The sequence below is a fragment of the Physeter macrocephalus genome, chromosome 6, assembly GCF_002837175.3.
Source record: "Physeter macrocephalus isolate SW-GA chromosome 6, ASM283717v5, whole genome shotgun sequence".
NCBI lineage: Eukaryota > Metazoa > Chordata > Mammalia > Artiodactyla > Physeteridae > Physeter > Physeter macrocephalus.
Window position 1 is genome coordinate 72,348,876 of NC_041219.1, and position 21,709 is coordinate 72,370,584.

The 21,709-nt window shown below is 35.1% G+C and overlaps 2 protein-coding genes across 4 annotated transcripts in view; one reads left to right on the forward strand and one right to left on the reverse strand.

The window, feature by feature from the left end:
* The window catches only part of IRAG2 (inositol 1,4,5-triphosphate receptor associated 2), a 94,446-nt gene extending 85,914 nt beyond the window's left edge, over positions 1–8,532 (forward strand). For both annotated transcript variants that reach the window (XM_024129155.2, XM_007101357.3), the window contains 7 exons: positions 1,775–1,922; positions 2,830–2,873; positions 4,575–4,637; positions 4,755–4,804; positions 5,101–5,202; positions 7,135–7,242; positions 8,137–8,532. In XM_024129155.2, coding sequence (XP_023984923.2) covers positions 1,775–1,922; positions 2,830–2,873; positions 4,575–4,637; positions 4,755–4,804; positions 5,101–5,202; positions 7,135–7,242; positions 8,137–8,380 — 759 coding nt within the window. In that variant the 3' untranslated portion in view covers positions 8,381–8,532. The remainder of the gene's footprint in view (positions 1–1,774; positions 1,923–2,829; positions 2,874–4,574; positions 4,638–4,754; positions 4,805–5,100; positions 5,203–7,134; positions 7,243–8,136) is intronic.
* An 83-nt stretch (positions 8,533–8,615) lies between these two features.
* The window catches only part of DNAI7 (dynein axonemal intermediate chain 7), an 82,143-nt gene continuing 69,049 nt past the window's right edge, over positions 8,616–21,709 (reverse strand). For both annotated transcript variants that reach the window (XM_007101355.2, XM_055085511.1), the window contains 6 exons: positions 19,512–19,672; positions 16,782–16,938; positions 13,779–13,993; positions 12,079–12,246; positions 9,993–10,106; positions 8,616–9,154 (listed from right to left, as the gene is read on the reverse strand). In XM_007101355.2, coding sequence (XP_007101417.2) covers positions 8,876–9,154; positions 9,993–10,106; positions 12,079–12,246; positions 13,779–13,993; positions 16,782–16,938; positions 19,512–19,672 — 1,094 coding nt within the window. In that variant the 3' untranslated portion in view covers positions 8,616–8,875. The remainder of the gene's footprint in view (positions 9,155–9,992; positions 10,107–12,078; positions 12,247–13,778; positions 13,994–16,781; positions 16,939–19,511; positions 19,673–21,709) is intronic.

Here is a 21,709-nt window from a genome sequence, read left to right on the forward strand (position 1 = left end):
CTCCCAGGGAGTCTAGATCTCACAATACATTCAAACTCATCAGGTATTCTGTCAATTTCTTCATTGAGATGTTGCTTCCAGAGATTTTTGACGTGTCAATCTCAACTGACTGTTCTTCAGGCTCACCACAAAAGTCTTAGGAATTCTTAAATGAAGATTTCTTTCACTTCTTTCTTGAGTTGAATCCCATTTCCTGAATCCCATACCTCCTTCTTTGCTGGTTTACTTTTTTATTTTGGTGGAACATCTCATGCGTTTTTCTGAGGGAAAGAATGCCTGGGAGGTAAACTTTTAAAAATGTTATATAACTGAAAATGGTTTTATTCTTTATGTCTTTACAGTAGCTGGGTGAAGGATTCTAGGTTAGAAATCATTTCCTTCATAATTTTTCATCTTCTTCTTAGCTTCTGGAGTTGCTGTCAAACTTTGATGCCATTCTGACCCTTGAACTTTTGTTTATAACCCCTTTTTACTTTCCAGAAGCTTTTAGGATATCCTCTTACCCCTGCTGTCCTTCCTTGGCATGGGTTTATTTTCAACCACTGTTTTAGGTCTTAAGCTGGAAAGTTATTTCTTGAGTTCAGAGATTTTCTTGAACTGTTTCCTTTTCTACATTTGATGGAATTTTTCTACATTTTCTATACTTCTTGAGTTCCTTTCTCCTGAACTGGTCCTTTCTTGTCTGTTTTCTCCATTTTTGTCTTTTTGCTCTAGTTTCAGAGAAATATCCTTAACCTTATCTTGAAACTCTTCTCTTATGTATTTTTTATCATATTTTTAATTTCCAGACTTTTAAAATTCTCAGAATGTTGCTTTTTAATATCTTGTTCTTATTTCATAGATGCAATACTTATTCTTACTTTTCTGAAGATATTGATAGTTTAATTGAAATTTTAGTGTTTTTTTTTTGTTTTGATTTTCTTTTCTCAGGCTAGAGGCTTTCCTCTGGCTAGTGATGATCCACTATACAGCTGACTGGGAGCTCTGTATATGTTGGGTGGGGAAGTTTCTTGTTGGCTCTGAGCTTCACACAAGCTAGGTTGTGTCACTGGGATACTCTTAACGTTGGTGGTTTTAAGACTGTCATCTTGCAATGTTAGATTCCTCAGAGAAAAGTCTTCCAACTGCCAGTCTTGAGAGTATAAGCTTGGCTACAAGTGTTTGATAGTTGGAAGAATAAGGCTCCATGTCTCTATATTCAATATATATATAGACTTTTGCTTAAATCTATTCTTTTCTGTATGATCCACTCACCATCAACTATTTGTTACTGCTCAATCCACAGACACTCTGGTTAACTCTCTCTAGATAGCCAGCTTTTGTAGTCTTTCAGCAAAGTGGTAGAGGGGCTCAGCTGACCTGAGTAAGGGAGAGGATCTGTGGATCGAATCACTTTTTACACAGATTTTCAACCATTTCTTTTGTTCTATCTTCAAGCTTAATTCCAAAGGCACCACTAATTCCTGAGCATTTGCAGCTTTCTGTGGTATAACCCAGGGGGCTTCTAGGCTTTTCTTACTGCTTTTTTTTAGGGTTCAGCTTTTCAGGTCTTAGTCATTTACCACTGGTCCTTCTACTTGGCAGGTGTTCAAAAATTTGTTATATCCTCTTCCATTCTATTTACCCTTGTCTACTCATGCCTTAAAAAAATCCCTTGTCATTTTTGTAGGATTTAAGGATGCAGTGAAGATAAGTGCATGTGTCTAATTCACTGTCTTTTAACTGGGTATCAAGAATAGCATTTTCAATGTAAATTATTTTTTTTCCTGCTTAGGAAAGCCGGGTTAGTAAAGCCGTCGAAGTGATGATTCAGCATGTAGAAAATCTGAAGAGAATGTATGCCAAAGAACATGCTGAATTAGAAGAACTAAAACAGGTTCTTTTGCAAAATGAAAGGACTTTTAACCCTCTTGAAGATGAAGGTAATAAAAGTTTAAGATAATTGTATCAGTTATGTTTTCCTAACTTTCTTCTTTTTCATTCTCTCTCTTACTAATTCTTATTATATAATGTCTTTAGTATAAGACCCTTATGTTAAGATTATATTAGAAGGATATGATATATAGAATATAAGAAATAACTCATTCCTGTTATTTATATAGCCCAGAGTAAGATGTCAGTTAGAAAACAAATTAGGAGACAAGATGGATTTTATGGTAGACACCAAGATTTCATTAAAATGATGACATGAGAGAATATAACTAATCCAGCTCATTGAGTTGACCCCAGTGTTGTCTTACTTATGTTAGAATTGGCTTTTTCTCCACACATAAAGCAAGGCACAATAGCATAAATGAACCACTCTTATCAACAATGGCTTTGTATCCCTCGAACAAGGAAGGACTGTGACAGAGTAAGCTGATCAATAGATTGGAAAATAGGGAGACATCTGAGACCATGGAGAATATCTTAACAGAAGGCTTATATAAATCTTATAGTTTTATTTTAAATAGACAGTATGAATGTTTATAGGCAGAATTTTCATTTTAATGATCTGTTCCCTCTTCTTGAAAAGTAATAACATTTGATGATCTTTTGATCTGTAATTTTGGACTCATTGATTCAGCAGACATTCATTTAGTGCCCCCTCTGTGCTAGGCAGGCATTTTGGACATTGGCAGTGACATAGAGGACTGTATTCCATTGGTTCAGATTACTGATGTTATGAATCACCAAGTAAATGATAACCAGGTATTTATATTGCTCAGTAGTCTCTAGGGTCTTAAATAAATATTTTCTAACCATTGATTTTCTTTGTAAAGAATTAAGACCACTGTGTTAAATTGCACATGTAATTCCAAAAATACACGAATGTGTTTTCCCTTTCAGGTGACTGCCAAATTAAAAAACGTTCAGCTTCTCTAAACTCTAAGGTAACAAATGTCTATCAAATGTTATAGCTGAGATGGTTTTAAAATATTACTTGAAGCAACATGGCTTTAAATGTAAATCATAAAACAACAGTGATTTTAATTCATATATATGTGTTATGTATATATACATGTGTTTATGTTTATATATGTACGCTTTTATACTTCTTTCAATATTTGTATATCAATTAAGTTTGCCTGGCAGCGAGAGGAAAGCCAGTATAATGATAGTTTCTCTCTCATGTGAAACCAAAGTTGGGAATAAGCAGTCCAACAACGGCAGAGCAGCTTCACAAAATCCCAGTCCCTGTCTCTCTTGCCGAGTCATCAACCTCAGCGCTTTGCTTCCATCTCATAGTCTAAGAGAGCTTTGTCATTTCTGGGTACCAAGTCCTGGTCATTATGTTGAGTCATGCTCCAAGAAAAAAGAAGAAGCGAGAACAGGTGTTCTCTCTACCTCTGAAGACACTTCCTAGGAGTCCCAGATAACATTTCCCTTTTCATTCTTTGTTGGAAATAAGATGAAAACAGCTTTTATTCTGGAGGCTGTATGCCTAACTAAAAATTAGTGGGGTTTGTTACTAAGTAGAAGGGGAAAACGGGATATTGAAAGTCAACCAGCAGTTTTTGTCAGTTTGAAAATCAAGATTTCACTGAATTTTTGAGCAAGGGACTTTAAAATCATTCCATCCAAATCTTTTTCACAGATGAAGAAATTAACTTTCACAGAAGTTAAGTGATTAGTTATGATCCTGTAGTGATAGAATCATGATTAGAACCCACGTTTTGGGACCACAATTTGATATTTTTGATGTTCAACTAGCCTATAAAATTAAATTAGGAATGGTGGCTTAAGAATTCACATAAAACTTCTTCAGTTTATTTCCTGAAGTTCTACTTATTTAAATGTGAAGAGCCACAAAATATAACATTCTCCTGTACAAATCTCAAGGCTGAGTTATAAACACATCCATTCATTATAATGTCATACTCATCCTTAAATGTATTAAATGGAAAAAATGAAACCATGAAAAAAAAAATCCCTAAAATAGGTGCATATTTATCTCCTCTTGAGTTGGGGAAAACCTTTCCAAGCATAAAAGAAATGGTAGCAAAAGAGGGGAAGAGGTGAGGGATTTCCCTGGCGGTCCAGTGTTTAAGATTCCACGCTTCCATTGCAGGCGGCACGGGTTCAATCCCTGGTCAGAGAACTAAGATCCTGCATGGCACATGATGTGGCCAAAAAAACCCCAAAACAAAACCAAAGATAACAAAAAAAAAAAAAAAAGAGGAAGAGATGAAAAGATTTGGCTACATTAAAAATAAAAAAATTCTGCCAAGAAATATCATTAACAAAATTAACATAGGCAAAAATCATAAACAGGTGGTTCTCAGAGCAGATACATACAGGGTTATTTGGCATAGAAAAACAGTGTTCAGTGTTACTGGAAATCTAAACAGAAAGGCTTATATTCCTTACTTGATTGGCAAAAATTATCCATTGTTGGAGAAGGTAGAATATAAATTGGCAGAATATTTCTGGAAGGCAATTTGGCCATAACAAAATCCTTGAAAATATGTCTCCTGTTTAACTCATCAGTGGTCAAGTACATGGATGTGTACATTCAAGAATACCCATCAGTGTTTCATACAAGGATAAAACATTGAGAATTTTCTAAGTGTACATTTTCCCCCTTTGGGTAGCCATCTTCTCTTCGAAGAGTGACCATTGCCTCTTTGCCCAGAAATATTGGAAATGCAGGAATGGTAAGCAAATCCCTAAGTGTTCTTAGTCAAAAGCAAATTTATTTTCATATGACAGAAACATAAATTTACTTCACTAAATTCCTATTTTATTATTTCCTTAACATCTGAACTTTAAAGGTGGCTGGGATGGAAAATAATGACCGATTCAGTAGGAGGTCAAGCAGTTGGTAAGTGTAATTTTATGGTGGCTCTTTGGGAACCTTACTGTTTTATAACTGGGCTAAAGTAAATGTTTGAAATAAGTGATATAGTAACATTTGATTTGTATGGAGTATATGCAGAATAATTATAAAAATTGGCATATGTTCATGATATTATTTCTTATGAAATAAGCATTACATGAATATGCCAAGGAAAAAATAAGAATGTATCGTTTTTGTATTGATTTAGGTAGTGGGAAATAAATTGGGAATGGCTACAGAAGTATTTGATTTGACAAGTGGCTATAATCATCTTTATTTAGGCGTATTTTGGGGTCAAAGCAGAGTGAACACCGTCCCTCATTACATCGATTTATTAGCACCTATTCCTGGGCAGATGCTGAAGAAGAAAAATGTGAACTAAAGTAGGTGAAGCTTGATGTGTTTATTAACCTGATGTGCCGGGCATAAATAGTGGGGATCGCTTTGATTCTGTGGAGATGAGGTCAATGCTGCATCATCAGAAAGATCTTGCATTGTTTAAGACTTTTGTGAACTATGAAGTACTATATAAATGTTACTTGCTAATACATTCACTCTCATAGCACTCAGTACTTCAAGGTTTGAGGTCTTAAGTTAGAAAAGAACCTGGAATTTGTCAGATGTGTGAAGAGAATTTTTTTCCTGTATAGGTGTCTTGTCATCAGGGGGAAAGGTCAGTAAAGAGCCACAGAAATAAAATTTTCATCTACTTAGATGAATTATTTACAACATATAATGTAATATATAATATATGTGCATTATATATACATGTCTTCCCTTTAAGTAAATGAAGATTAGGGGAAACATAAAACTCTACATTGCTATCTCTATATCTAGCAAGTTAAACAAATAAAATATACTTCTATAATGAAAGGTAGAGGGCAAGAGGGAGGGACAAGAAGAAATGCTGCCTCTAATTCCTTGGGTGACATTGGACAAATTGCTTAACGTTATTTGGTCTCAGTTTCCTCATCTGTAGAGATCTTAATGAAATGATTTTATGTTGATTTTATAACATGTTCATTGCGTGCCTTTTATGTGAGACACACTACGCTCAAGCTTAAGAGATATAAAGATGAAAAAGACATAGTTCCTACCCTCAAAGCCTTTATTTTTTCCTTAAATAATCCTGGGAGTCTAATTGCATGTATTGAACTCTTTTTAGATTTAGAGTTAACATAATGGATATTTTCTGATCTGGGTTAAAAAAAAAAATCAAGAGTTTCCTTGAAAAGATTATAATCTATTTTTAAATTTTTGTCAGTATGGTATGATTTCTACTGAGAAGTTTTCGCAAACGAAAGACTGAAACCTTGAGAATCCTACAAGAATTCTGGCTTTGGGGCTTTGTTGCCTTTAAAAACCAAACTAAAATCTATCACATGCATTCCCTATAGGTGTTTGACTGAAAAACAAAAACAAAAACTTTGAGACACAATTCCCTTTGGCAATTGTGAGGGGATTGTAAGTTTGGGATTTCAAAATTCAAATCCAACTAGGGACTCATCAGTGAACATGAAACATGGAACATGAACAATGAAACAAGTTTTGTTCAGGTAAAGGACCCCTCTTTAGATAATATGATTTTATTTAAATACGGTCAACCCATTTGCTACTTCCCAGCTCACTGACCACTAATAGTTTATTTTAGGTAGTTTTATACCAAACATATCTTCATAAACATGTTTTAAAGTATTAAGATTTTTTAGAGAAGGAAGAAATGACACTTTGATGTTATTCCACTTTAGCAATGCTCAAAAAACCTACAGAAAAAAAGTAAAATCAATTGTTAATATAGAATATTAAAAAAAATTTGGTAAAAGAAAACTTAATGAGAAAAATTTTATGATACGTTGAATGAAAAATACACAGGGGAGAAATATAGCATCCACATTTGCTTTTTAAAGTGTAGTTACTAATACACACACAGACACACACGCACGCACATGCTGAGAAGGAAAATCACAGTAACAACACTGGTTAATTATGAGTGGTGAGAATTGACTAACTTACACATGTTCTTTGTAAATCTTCCCTTTATATTTGTTCTTTGACTAGCATCCCAACTTTCTACAACAAATATTTGCTATTTTTCTAAATACAGAAAGTTACTTTAAAAAATTAAATTCCTATAAATGGTTAAAAATAGAAAGTTGGTGATTTGACTTTTAGAATTAGCTATTTATCAAATCTTTCTAAAGCAAAATGATTATCTGCGAGCATCCTTAGTAATACAGGAAAATTTAGCAGTATCTTATAAATAATAATAGCACATTATCCATAGTTTAATATTTAAAAACAATATTTATTTACAGAACTAAAGATGACTCAGAACCACCTGAAGAAGAAACAGTAGAAAGGACAAGAAAGCCAAGTCATTCTGAAAAGAAAAATAATCCATCAAAATGGGATGTCTTTTCAATGTAAGTTGTCTACCTGCTAAATGATACCATTTTGGTGGAATGGGGAAAGGTAAGGCAGGGTTAGCAGTATTAATCTTAATCAAATTACTTTACTAAAAGACCTTTCAAAATGTTAAATTTAAGATGAATAACAAACTCCATATGGTGTATAACAATTATCCCTGAACCTATGAACTACAAGAGGCAGGTGAGTTCACAGTGTTAAGAACTTGGCCTTGGAACCAGATGGCCCCAGGCTTGAATTAGCTCTCTGGCTAGCTGTGTGACCCGGGCAAGTTCATCCATATTTGAGCGCTGATTTCTTCATCTATAAAATAGGGATGATAATAGTACCTATGTCATTGCTTTGCTGTCATGAGTAAATGAATTAGCACATGTAAAACACATAGTTAACTATTTTCAAAGACTTATATGATGCTGTAATAAGCTTTTTCAGTGGGTGTTTCTAAAAGGAATTTTAGCATTTCAGTACAGCAAAAGTCCAGGGTATGGTGAGAAATAAGTGACATGTTTGTAAGTACATGTATCCTGCTCTACCCAATGAATAACATTATTTCTTCTACCCCAGGAATATAAATTGCCTTACCTGATTGAAAAAATGAACTTAATACTCAAATGTACTTGCTAGGAGTTAAGTAATGCCTAAATCACATAATTTTCAGATTCTTTCCTTAGCACATCATTTCTCTAATTAATTCTAAAAATTATAAGGGTTGTGGGGAGCAGATTGTGGCCAAAGCCAAGAGGCTAGATCACACTATGTAGCTTATTATGAGGAGGTGTTGGTGGAATTATGCAGGGCAGATGCATGACTTGATTATTGTTGACAAAAGGAGTGTTTCTAATAACAGATTATTGTGATTACCACATGCTGATTTTGTGTTTTCCTTGTAGTTGTAACACAGTAGCTTCCTGGGCAACAAATCTCAAGACTTCCATCAGAGAGGCCAATAAGGCACTGTGGCTTTCCGTCGCGTTCATTGTACTATTTGCGGCACTGATGAGCTTCTTCACAGGCCGATTTTTCCAGAAGTCTGTGGATGCTGCTCCCACACAGGATGGGGACTCCTGGATGTCTCTAGAACATATCTTGTGGCCATTTACCAGACTCCAACACAATGGGCCACCTCCAGTGTGACTGCAGCACATCCTAATGTGCTAATGCTAATCTTGATTTTTAAAGTTTCAGTATCTGAACTTTGTAAATTAGTAACTTTTAGCTGGGAAATTATAGCATGGAACCAGAGGTTCTCAGAATGACTGTAAGATATTTTATATTCCCTCTTTTTGTGATTACCTTCCTAACTAAAATACAATGGGGAGGAAGCCCACCTATATGATTTTTTAATGAGCTTTTTGAGGAGGAGATATTGTTGTTTGTTAAAATTTATTGAAATAAAGAACCATTCAAATTTTCATACAGTGAACGTTGGAAGTCTCAGTAGGTCACGTATGCATAAGGAAAAAAACCCTAATTAATTCTTAAAAAATAAAAATTGAGTATAAAATGCTGATTAGATCATTTTAACTGCCTATTTGGCATATATTCACTCATTATACTTTATTGTAGAAATACCGGATTTTTCTCCAAGTTGCTTCATTCTTCATACTGAATAAAATTTATCAGTGGGGATTAAGAATAGCTGAGTAATCTAGTTGAGAGTAGCATGTGGCATACAGAGTCAACAAACTGGCAGTTGGAACACCTAACTTTCTTCATTGCTTCTTTAGAAGCAAAATCCTTAACCATGTGATATAAAGTAGAATGAAACTCAGTTTCTTCTTTAAGGGCTTCAGAGAATGCATCACTGGATTCATTGATTTTGAGACTTTGTGCCCTATCACCACTAAACATTAAAAGGGTCCAATTAGGATTTTGAATGGGTTCTTCTTTAGGAAGGTGTTCCCTCACCTAAAGAAAAAGAAAGAAAAATATGTTGATAGTTCCTCTTTTATTGGGTATTTTGACAGTAGAGTATTTTATTTGAAGGGCTCAGTTGAGTTCCCTGAATTGCTAAGATAAAAAGAAACAAACAGTCTTAATGTCCCATTTTTTTTAAAGCATGAAACTGTTTATATCTTGGTGTTTATGGAACTTATCAAAATGTATTAATAATTCCTTAAAACATATTTATTGAATGGCTTCAAGTGTCAGGTACTGTTCTAGGTGCTGGGGATATAACAACAACAAAGAAAAAGTAACTAAACGTATTAATAAATAAATAACTAACAACTGCAACAAGAAAAACCTTGTCTTCAAGGAGCTTATATTGTAATAGGAGAAACACACAATAAACAAGATAAATAAATATGGTGGCTCATTTATGCTAAAATATTCATCAGTTATCTTGTAGAATTTGATAAGATACATTCTTTATCAGGCAGTAGGAAATGTGCCAGAAAGTTAAATTGGAGCCCTAACCCTCTCAGAGGAGAAAGTCTGTGAATCATAGATATATATTCACGTGAAAGACTGACATTTGTTCTTCAGTTGATGTAAAGAGAGATAAGGTCTCTAAGCCTGAAATCAAGAGCATTTGATACCATAATGGACAATGAAGGTATAACCTTTACATGGTTTGGTTTTATACTTTTGACAAAATTAAAGAAAATGAAGTTGTAAAACTCCATTTTGAATGTTAATCTTTTTCACCTTTTTAAAAGGAGAAACCATGGTCTACATTCATTTAGCTTTTGAGTATCTTCTTTTGGAGCACAAAATAGTTTAATGGGGTTTTTGCATACTATACCTGAAATACAACTTTTTTAGAATCACATACTGTATTCCACTTGCTCCAACCAAACGCAAAAGCAGAACTTAGCAGGGCCATTTGTCGATAAGCTTTCACTTCTACCAAAGGAAGCTGTCAATGTACAAGCAAACAAATAGAGTTGATCGTAGAGCTTCTCTAGTCTCCCTTCCATCCTTGGCCTCCTACAGTCTGGTCTGGTCTCAACACAGATCCGTTTAAATGTAAGTCAGGTGAAGTTAGTCAGACAGAGAAGACAAATATCATATGATATCACTTATAAGTGGAATCTAAAAAAATGGTACAAATGAACTTACTTACAAAACAGAAAGAGTCACAGATGTAGAAAACAAAATTATGGTTAACAAAGGAGGAAAAGTGGGGGAGGAGTAAATTGGGAGACTGGGATTGACATATACATACTACTATATATAAAATAGATAACTAATAAGGACCTACTGTACAGCACAGGGAACTCTACTCAATACTCTGTAATGGCCTATATGGGAAAAGAATCTAAAAAAGAGTGAATATATGTATATATGTATAACTGGCTCACTTTGCTGTAGAGCAGAAACTAACACAACATTGTAAATCAACTATAATCCAATAAAAATTTTAAAAAACTATTAAAAATAAAATAAAATTCAAATATTAAAAAAATAAAATAAAATGTAAGATTACATGACTTCTTTCTCAAAATGGGGCAATGGCTTCCCTTTTCAGAGTAGAATCCAAAGTCCTAACAATGCTCCACAAGGGCCTCTGTGGTCTGACATCCCCCGTACACCCCATTATCTCTCTGACCTTATCCCCTGTTCTTCTCCCTTTGCTCTCTTGGCACCCCGGCCCTCCTTGCTGTTCCTCCCATCCTCAAACAAACACATCAGGCCACGGCCTCTGGGCTCTCTCCCCAGGTCTTCTCTCCACCTGGAAGCTGATATCCTTCCAGAGATATCAACTTGGCTAAATTCCCCACCTTGAAGCGTTGCTCAAATCTTGTCTCCTTATTGAACCCCTCTCCCCCTACACCCTATTTGGTATTGTACCTTTCCTTTTTCCATACCACTTAGCACCTTTTGACATATAAGATAATTTTGTTTATTATGTTTGTTGTTTATTTTTGCCTCCCTCTACTAGAATGTAAGCTCCACAAGGGCAGGGACCTGTGTTTCATTCACTGTTTCCTAAGCATCTAAAACAATGTCTAGAATATAGGTGTTCAGAAAAAAAAAATGTCTTGAGTATAATATTCTGAAAAGATGACTAGTATATGACATTCGGCATTTATAGAGTAACTGGCAATTTGAGTTACTAAAACTAAGGTTGGTTTTTTTTCCCTACACATATATGTATACACTCTTATTGACAGGATTATTTTCAAATGTTGTGTCTACCTATATTGCCATTTTCTGGTATATTATAAACTTGTTCTTGAGTATAAAGCTCTTCTGCCCAAAACACCTTTCATGATTAGAAGCCACTTTGTCTTCATTCATGCATCATAAATATTTGCTAAACATCTACTGTATTCTAGGAATAGGCTTGGTGCTAGAAGAATCAAAGTTGATTAAGAAACGGCCACCCCCCAAAAGGAGCTCACAGTTTAACACGGAAGGATCTCATTTAACTAAACTTATGCGTCATTTGAAGCTGTACGCAGACAGGGAGGCTCTGTCGAGAAATAGAAGGAAGTGGGTTTGGTGGTCCTTGTATGTCTAATTTTGCCTGACTTATCATATTTGGGAAACTGCTGAGTCATTTACTCTTTTAAGAAATCTTACATGTATCCAGTCTGGAAGTAGAAAGAAAGCATACGAAATGGGAAGTTGCTCAGACTACCTTTGCACTAAACTGACCAGCTGTGGTTATGCTCCATGTGTCATTATGAAGATCATACAACAGATTATTAAATTTGAGAGAACCCTGGATTTCTGGGCATGCTACTTATTCCTTCCTTTCTAACTATAATCTTATATGAGTGAATATAGAAAACGATTGGTGTACCTTAAGATTTATATAAAATTTAATACTGGCTAACATTCTAAATGTCCAGCACATTAAATTTGGAAAGATTCATACTTACCTTATAGTTTATAACAACATAAAAGTGAGAGTGTCCAGTAGGGAAGATATTCAGTCCAGCTTCTTTCAAAGCAATAATGAAAGAAACAGGAGTCATCCACTTTTCTTCCAAAATAGAGGAATGCTTTTCGTTATTTAGTTTGATTGACGCTAACATGCAGAGGTTTTCCTAGTTTCAATAAGAAAAAAGAAGCGTTTATACAAGTTAAAGAAACTATTACCTCATTATCATTCTAGGTCCAGCTGTTAGGTTCTTTATACTATTAAAAAAAAATCCTATATTAAAAAGAATGCAGGACAGATATGTTTTAGGCCTGATCCAAAAGCTCCACCTCAAAGTCTCCACGTTACCTTAAGCAGTTTATCAACTCTCCTTGGGCTCATCTGAGCAATCCAGGGTCTGAACTGAAGGATCTCTCAGGTCTCCTACTTTATAAATTATGATCTAAGAATACTGCATGTGTTCATATTGATATATAATAGCTATTTGACAGCAATCATGTTGCAACTTTTAAGGATCATAATTTTTTTATATATATATAATAAAATTTTAACATAATAATGCAAAATTATTATCCAGTTTTAAAGTTTGCAAAGTGGCGGGACTTCCCTGGTGGTCCAGTGGTTAAGACTTCATGCTCCCAATGCAGGGGTCCTGGGTTCAATCCCTGGTCAGGGAACTAAGATCTCACATGCTGCAACTACTGAGCCCTCATGCTCTAGAGCCCACGTGCTGCAACTAGAGAGCCTGTGCGCCACAACTACTGAGACTGTTTGCCGCAATGAAGACCCAGCACGGCCACAGTAAATAAATAAATAAATAAATTTATTAAAAAGAAAAAAATGTCTGCAAAGTGGCAATTTGAAGGTGTACAGAGTTCACATCTCTCATCTGACTTTAAAAGCCAAATTTGATGATATTCTAGCCTTCCTGCCACAGTCATAAGGAATTTCAGGTTATCTCTTTTTTTTTTTTCTCTCTCTTTTTTAAAACAACTTTCATGAGGTATAGCTTACATATCTTCAAATTAACCCAAGTGCACAGTCCAGTGATTTTTTGGGTAACTTTACTGAGTGGTGCAACTATCACCATAAATCAGTTTTACAGCATTTTCATCCCTCCAATAAAATCCCTTATGTCCATTGACAGTTAATCTTCATTCCCATCCTCAGCCTCAGGCAACCACTAAATCTACTTTTTGTGTCTCTAAATTTCAGACTCTGTAATTTCTGAGTGATGAGCAATGGAGGCACTCAAAAGGGATTTCAAATGGCTAGGTGATAAGATCAGGAAGCCTCTTTTTTTTTTTTTTTTTGCCGTACTTCCCGGACCGGGGCACGAACCTGTGTCCCCTGCATCGGCAGGCGGACTCTCAACCACTGCGCCACCAGGAAAGCCCCAGGAAGCCTCTTTAGAGTGGATCAAAAACTCTGAAAGTCATACTGCAACCAGGCTTATAGCTTCACCAATTGTTCTATTCCTAGTAACTTTAGGGTATAAATTTGTACTTTACTTATTACATGCTAGTTCCTATTTAATTTATATTTCATTTAGAAATTATAGTTCAAGGTATATTGTAAATATATTTATAAAAGACATATTTCAATATGTAAATCAGCAGTGATTGATTGCTTTGACACACTTAACAGTCATCAAAGAGATTTAGCTCTTTGACACGACTTGCTGTAACAGCAGTTTACCTTAATTTGTATTTGAATCTCCGTAAATACTGTAGTCACAGTCAGAAGTACTTTATTCACATCAAGTGGTCTTAGCTCCCATGACTGGTATGGCATATTAACATGAGCATCTTGAATCAAGGCAACAGGGCCAAAAGTTTCCAGGCTGAATGTTATAAGTCTGTCTTCCGATTTGTAAGATACATTGCTGATGCCATCAGTTTTCCAGTGTTTACCTTTATAATTAGGAAGAATGTGACATTAGTTCCATTTTTTCCTCTGCAAAAATAAGAACGAAACCACTCCCATAACTGCAATATGTATAAATTGATTTTTCACATTTAGAATAGAATCTCCACAAAAAGCCAGCTTTGCTGGGAGTTTCTTCCTGTCTACAGGATCAAGTCCAAACTCCTCAGCACAGTTGTGAGACCTTTAGAATGAAGCTCTGATTCTGATTTCTGGCTTCCTCCTTTGCCACTTCTCAGACCCCTTTCCAGCCACACTTTTTCTTCTTCTGCAACAACATCATATACCTCTGAGCCTCTGCACATGCCGTTCTTTCTTCCTAGAGGACTCTTCCTTTATCTCTTAGAGAAACTCTCTTCATCTTTCTTTTTAAACAACTTTAAAATTCACCTGTCTTGAGTATGCAATTATTTTTAGTAAACTTATCGAGCTGTGCAACCATCATCGCCATCCAGTTTTATTCAGTTTTAGAACATTATTATCCTCCAAATAAGATCTCTTATGTCCGTTTATAGTTAATCCCCATTCCCATCACCAGCCTCAAGCAACTGTCACTAAAGATTTGCCTTTTCTGGACTTTTCATTAAATACAATCATATAATAGGTGGTATTTTGTGTCTCTTACAACTCAATAATAAAACACAACCCAACTTAAAAATGGGCAAAAGATTTGAATAAACATTTCATCAAAGAAGATACACAAAAGTATAGTAAATACATTAAAAAAGATGCTCAACATTACCAGTCATTGGGGAAATACAAATTAAAACCACAAACTATAATTTCACACCCACTAGAGTGGCTATAATCAAAAAAACAGATAATAACAAATGTTGGCAAGGATGTGGAGAAATGGGAAATCTCATATCTTGCTGGTACAGCTACTTTGAAAAACAATTTGGCAGTTTCTTAAATAGTTAAGCATCAATTTACCATTCAACCCAGCAATTCCACTCCTAGGGATATACCCAAGAGGAATGAAGACATATGTCCACACAAGACTTACATGTGAATGTTCTCTTATTCTCTTAAGGACCTGTTCAATATTCCACCCTAGGAGAAGCCTTCCGTAACTCTCCAGATGGGACCCAGCCACTGTTCTGCTCCTTAGCACTTTTGTCTATTATATAGCACCTTACTACATTGTTGATGATTTTTTTCCCTCTCTGCCTCGCCTACAACTTTGAAAACTCCTGGAAGAAGGAACTATGTCTCATTTATCTCTATCTTTCTTATTGTTTAGCATATTTATGGAACAAATGAATGAATCATTATCTTTCTAGAATGCCCTCTTCATTCCCACTTGGCTTTCTCCTCTTCTCACATGGAGGGTTTCATTGACTAATTTTGAGTCTTAAATTCAATATAATAAATACAATTATATTGGAAAACTAAGTTCTTTATAATTCCTCTTTTTGTTTTTACATTAACAAAATTATTTTAATTTGTAAATGTAAAAATCAAATATTGCCTATAAATAAATTCTTCAACTTTCTAGTATTTCCTGGCAAAAAAGTTTCCCCATGGTTTAAAAATTACTGGAGTTGTAGATTACTGTTGTATAATTACTGTAGTTAGAGTCAATTTTTACATATTTTATTTCCCTGAATCATGTGGGATAATTTACCTTGTCTAATACTAATTGAATATGAATAAATTTTAATGTGATAAATATTTAGGAACATTACCATTAAAGGAAAGGAAAAGTGAAACCTCTAAAAGCAACATGAAAGGAAAAAAATTACCTAATGTTCATTTTGATACACTTTATGGTTTAATGTATTGATAAAAATATACTGTTTTTAATATATAAATTATTTCTAGAATAAATAATGTCTTGTGGCTATGTCTATACAAGCAAAAATATGGAGTATTGTAGCAACCATGAAAAAGTTTAAAGTACAAAATATTCTCTAAATTCTCTGCCCCCATTAACTAAATAAAGTAATAGCTCTGTGCTTTAGTGATCTTATCTGTTCTAAACCTATCATCTAGTATGTAAACCCTTTCACAAATAAATAGATGGATGTAGAATAATTCACCTACACTAAAAACAAAGCTATTCGGCTTTCATCTAAGAGCCCCAAAATGTGCATACATTAATTCACAAGACTGAGACCTTTCTAAGTTTAGCCAGCCAACCCCAAATAAGTTATCTGTTAATGACTGGTGAATTATTAGCTTGTCTTTCTGTTAGTACTTCTGATTTCATTGATATTTATTTAACATTTTGAATAAGCAATAATTTCCCATGATTCAACAGTCAAAAGTTATAAAGAGGCATACAGTGGCTAGTTTTCCTCTTTCTCAGGTTTCCCATTTGCCCACTCCACATCCTCAGTACCTGGCTGTAAAAAGCTTTGCAACTTATAAATCATTAACATTAAAAAAATCAAATTTTAATCACCCCAGTGTGAATTATTTGGCCATTTCAAGAGAAAGTAGGCTTTTCATTTGTTTGTTTTTGATTTGCTATACTATCTTGATATTTTTGTTCATTTCCTTCTTTTTTTAAACGTAATTGTATAAACATAAAGAAATTTCTCAGAGAATATGGCAGATATAAACACCTCAGCAACTAATAGTTATAAAAAACTCCAATCCCTATTCTTTTCAATCAAGAGCAAACAAACAAAGACCTTAGAATTGGCAGAGAAATATGTAAGATTAGAAACTCAGTTTGCATGCTGCATTTCCTAATTTGATTTAAGAATTTATATTATTGTATCTCTTTTCATTACATAATTATCAAAGCTGGTTAAGGCATTGCTGTACCTTCAGCATCCCACCTTGCAACCATAGGATTCTCAAAAAAGATTACGTTCTCATGAACCTCAAGCATGACCTCTATGGGTGGGAAAGCATTTTCTGTTTCAAGGTCTTCTGCAGTTTCTGGAGGATATGTATATTTCTGTAATCCTTCTTTGAGTATCTTTTAAAAATGACCAAAATAACACCAAGTTAGAAGCTGACTGGTAACAGTTAAAGATGTAAATATTGCTGAATAAGCTATACAGGTATTTTAAATAAGCACTGCAGTTTGGTCACATTTAACTATAGATTGACTAACGAAATGTCACAATAAAATTAAAGATAATGATTTGAGGAAAAAAAAAAATCACGACAATTGAATGTAATTCAGAACCCTCCTATGGGCCAGGTTCTATGCTGGCTGGGACTTACCTATTCATTTTATCCCTCCAAGTAACTCTACAAGGCATATATTTAACAGAGAAGATAACTGGGACTTACAGAAATCAATTAATGTGCCAAAGATTACAAAATGACTTCAAGAAGGTGCCAGAAGTCAAAAATAGATCTACAGGACTCTAAATCCCATGTTCTAATACCTTGGTTAGGGTGTGTGTGGGAAGCCAGAAAGAAGTATAAGCAACCTTTTGAGAAGTGTAGAAACGAACGAAATTAATTAAAAATCGTCATATTGCATACCTTAAACTTACACAATGTTATATTTCAGTTATTTCTCAAAAAATCTCTGGGGGAAGGGTGGGGAGAAAGTAAATTAAGCCAAGGGCAGATGTCTGTGGGATAAAGGAGATTTGTCCATTATCAGAATTTAGCAGAGAAGGATCTAGGAAAGGGGGGGGGGAGATTAAAAAATGTTACAAAATAGAGGAAAAAACTGGATGGCGAAAATTTCTAGGGGACGTGTGAGATTATTAAAAAGGGACTTGGAAAAAAGGAGGAAGGCCTCTTTGTTGCAGGAGAGAAAAACAGGTGTGAAGGAGGATACTTTGGGCTCAAACTGGGAGCCTGGAGTGGTGGTATCAGGATATCCTGCCAAAATTCAAGAACAACTCTTTGGATGAATCCTTGAAATTCCCAGTTCAGGGTGGGACCTTCCTATAGATAAAGAGTTTTGAAGGCCTACCTCCACCAAAGGGTGTCTTTCTTGGACTCCTCCCTGTCCTTCAATTATCCCTGAGGTAGGGAAGGTTGATTCAAGTAGATTCTTCAAAGTGGCTACAGACCAGATTATCTCCCCACGTTCACCCTAATAACTGCATTCTCATTTGTGGGGAGAAGGGGAAAGGAACAGCAATATCATCCCTAAGAGGGTAAAAATTAGCTTAGGGGGATCATGAAACAATTGTACTCTTTTAGGTATAAAATACAGATACACATATAGCACATAAGCAGATACACAGTATATCTGTGGTATTAATATTTTGGCAGCGGGGGCAGTTAGGAAAAAAAATGTCTACAAAGACTCCTTAGAAGGGTGATAATGGAAAAAAAATAAAAACTGAGGAGAGAGATACCTCTCTAATTCAAGAATGCATGAAGATCCTTAATGGATAGGATTGTGGGTGAGAAGTGCCTGACAATCTATGTACATGATGTGTTAGAGCAGAGAGATGGGGATGGGCGGGGGTCGGGAGGGAGGAGGGAGAAAGAAAAGAAGGGCACGAGAGCAAGAAAGGAAGGAGGAAGGGGCCATGACAACATAACTGGGTGTATCTGGGACGTAGGCCACCAAAAGTTAAACCAAGCCAATGCTAGTGCGTGTTACTGCTTATTGAAACAGAAGTGAGAAACTCCTTGAAAGATGAACAACTGCTACCATCAGTATCCTTACTACTCATGTGGGCTTTCTGTACATCAGCAGCATTGGCATTGCCTGGGTCAGTGCTTCTCAAACTTTAATGTGCATATGAATCACCTTAGGGTCCTGTTAAAATGCAGATGAAGTAGACCTGAGGTGAAACCCCAAATTATGCATTTCTAACAAGTTCCCAGGTGATGCTGATGCTTCAGGTTCAGAGACCACACTTTGTATATCAAAGATCCAGACCAGTGGTTCTCAAAGTTCGGAATGTGTTTTGCTAAAACACAGACTGCTGAGTCTCACCTCCAGAGTTTCTGATTCAGTAGGACTGAGGTGGGGCCCGTGAATTTGCATTTCTAGCAAATTCCCAGATGATGCCAAATGACGCTGATGCTTCTGGTCAAGGGACCACATGCTGGGAACCACTGATTTAGACCAGAGTCTACCAACTACGGTCCCTGAGAAATCCAGCCCACCACCAGATTTTGTAAATAAAGTTTAACTGGGACACAGCGATGCCCGTTCATTTACATATGACTGTTTTAATGTTACAGTGGCAGAGTTGAGGAGTTGCGACAGAGCTGGTATGGCCCACAGAGCTGAAAATATTTACCATCTGGTCCTTTACAGAAAAAGCTTGCCAGCCTCTGAAATAGACTGTCATTATTAAGGCCAAATTGGCACAATATAATCATAGTGCTATAGGTTTACAATTAAGTTAACATGTATGAATTCTAGTTTTAAAATCCATATTACTTCAGATTCCACTCCTTTAGTATCTGATTCAAATTTATACATTCAAGACAGTTTAAAATTATGTTTCCTTTGTGCTTGCTTAATAGGGTTAAATTCATTAGATGTTTAGATCGTTTGAGATGAAGTGAAAGCATGAGAAATTATTTTATTCATAAATTTTGATTCAAGAATTAACCTACCTCCACAATCATCCAGCCCTTCCTCGGTTTACACTGTGGAGGAAGCTCCCAAATATCCAAGTGGTGCACTCCACCCAGAGCTGTGAACTGGCATAAATCAACCTCATTTTCTTCAGAGAAATATGGCTTTTCAGAGGCATTCTCTAACAGCAACAACTGCGCTGAAATTCATCAGATTAGTTCAGTTTCTAAATAGATCATAACATTTCTGTATTTTCTTAGCGGGAAAATGAAAATATTCTAATACTGGTAAATTAAGTTTTTATTTAACTGCTAAACATTTTCAAAGGTTAATTCAAAACTATTCACAAAGCTAAGCTTGAAAAGGGGAATAGGCATGCATAATGTTAGGGTGCAGGGGAGGGCCCCATTTATATTTTATATACTAACGTTTTAGGAATTCGTATATGATAAGGATGTGTTACTATTAACATAAAAACTTTAAAAATATGGTTTATTGTATGGGAGGAAAAATAATTTTCCCACTACCCTTCTGAGTTCTTGGCCGAGACTCCTGTAATATAACAAGAGAAAAATGAACAGAAGTTTATTAACATGTATACCTCATGTATACATGGGAGATAACCCTGGGAAAAATTAGTAACTCAAAGAGGTGGTTTAGAACTCTGGCTTATATTGCATCTTCTAGAAAGAATAATACATTTGTGGAGAAATAACAGGACAAAGGAAAGCAGTTTTAGGCTTCCAAGGGCAGAGATAAAGCCTGTTATGTAAATTCCTCTGGCACCCTCTCCAGGCTGATAGGGTCTAAACTTGTCTCTGGGAATTAACCTTTGTCCCTCCTGGTAGAGAGGGGAGGAAAAACACCTTTGAAAGTTTATGCCCTGCTTTTAGGCAAACAGGAGGAGGGTAAGGACCTTTTCTTGCATCTTTTTAATTGTTTTCAGCTCAAAATAATTCTTATGCCAAAGTGACAGATTTTGGGGTGGCATATCCTGCTAACCTTCATTATAAAAGATCAAAAGTGGTTTAACACAAAATTTAATAACTGACAAATTAATTTTTTTAAATTGGACATTATGGAGCTAAAAATCTGAAAGAAGAAAGTAAAATGTTAAAAAAATAAATTTTGGCCCATATATGAAATGAAAGCTAATTTTTTTTTTTTCAACAAAAATAGGCCTAGCTTATAGAAAAACAGGGATGGAGGTTTGAAAGTGAAGAAACTGGACTGGATAATCTTTGTGTTCAGACATTTTACAGGGAAATTCTATGATCCCATAAATCTCAGTGCACAATCAGGGGATATCTGATGTCACATACCATCATTCCCACCTTTCACCAAAATTCTTTCAATAGAGTGTAATAGATAAGAAGAGGAAATCAGACCCTTACAGGTTCCACCCTTGACTAGCTGTGTGACCTTATACAAGATATGTTAATTAACATCTCTAGTCTCAGTTCCTTCCTCAACAAACGCATATAATAGTAGTATCTATCTTCTACAATTTGGGGGAGCTCTGATTTAATACAAGAAAGGAGTTTAGAACTGGTGCCAGACCCACAGTAAAAATTCAGGAACTGTTAGTCTTATTATTTATCATTACAATTTTCCTCTCCCATAAAAGGAAGCACACTGAGATGGCACTGAATTTAACCCACAGAGATTAGGCACTGAAAATAAGTGGAAATATCCAGAGAAAATTCCAGTTAAGCAATTGCCCCCTTTTCCTTGTATACATTCAATAAAATGTAGACCTTAAGTAATTTTCAAATGTATCTAATTAATAGTCCATTTACCTGAAAAGAAAGTCAGAAAGAATACTGTGTCCCAATTTAGACTATTTATGATACATATTATTTGGGGATCACCACGTAGAAACCTTGGTATTATTGCCAGAGTTTCACGAATTGAATATATTATCATATTTCTAACAGGAAAATTATCTCATAAGGATTATAGAAAAATTATAAAGCTATAAACCTAGTTGACTGCTGACACAAAAGTGTATTAGAAAAAGTGAGGTAGACAAGAAGCCTGTTATAAAAAAATATGCTAAGAAATATATAAAAAGTATATTCCTTAGAAGTAACTGGGAAAGAAGCATAATGATAAAGTTAGTGGAAAACATGTATATAAATCTCAAACTAAAAGATTTTCAAATTAGACATCACTATCATTTTGACATTTTAAAACTATATCCAGTTGCTATTTGCCAGGATAAGACTGAATACAG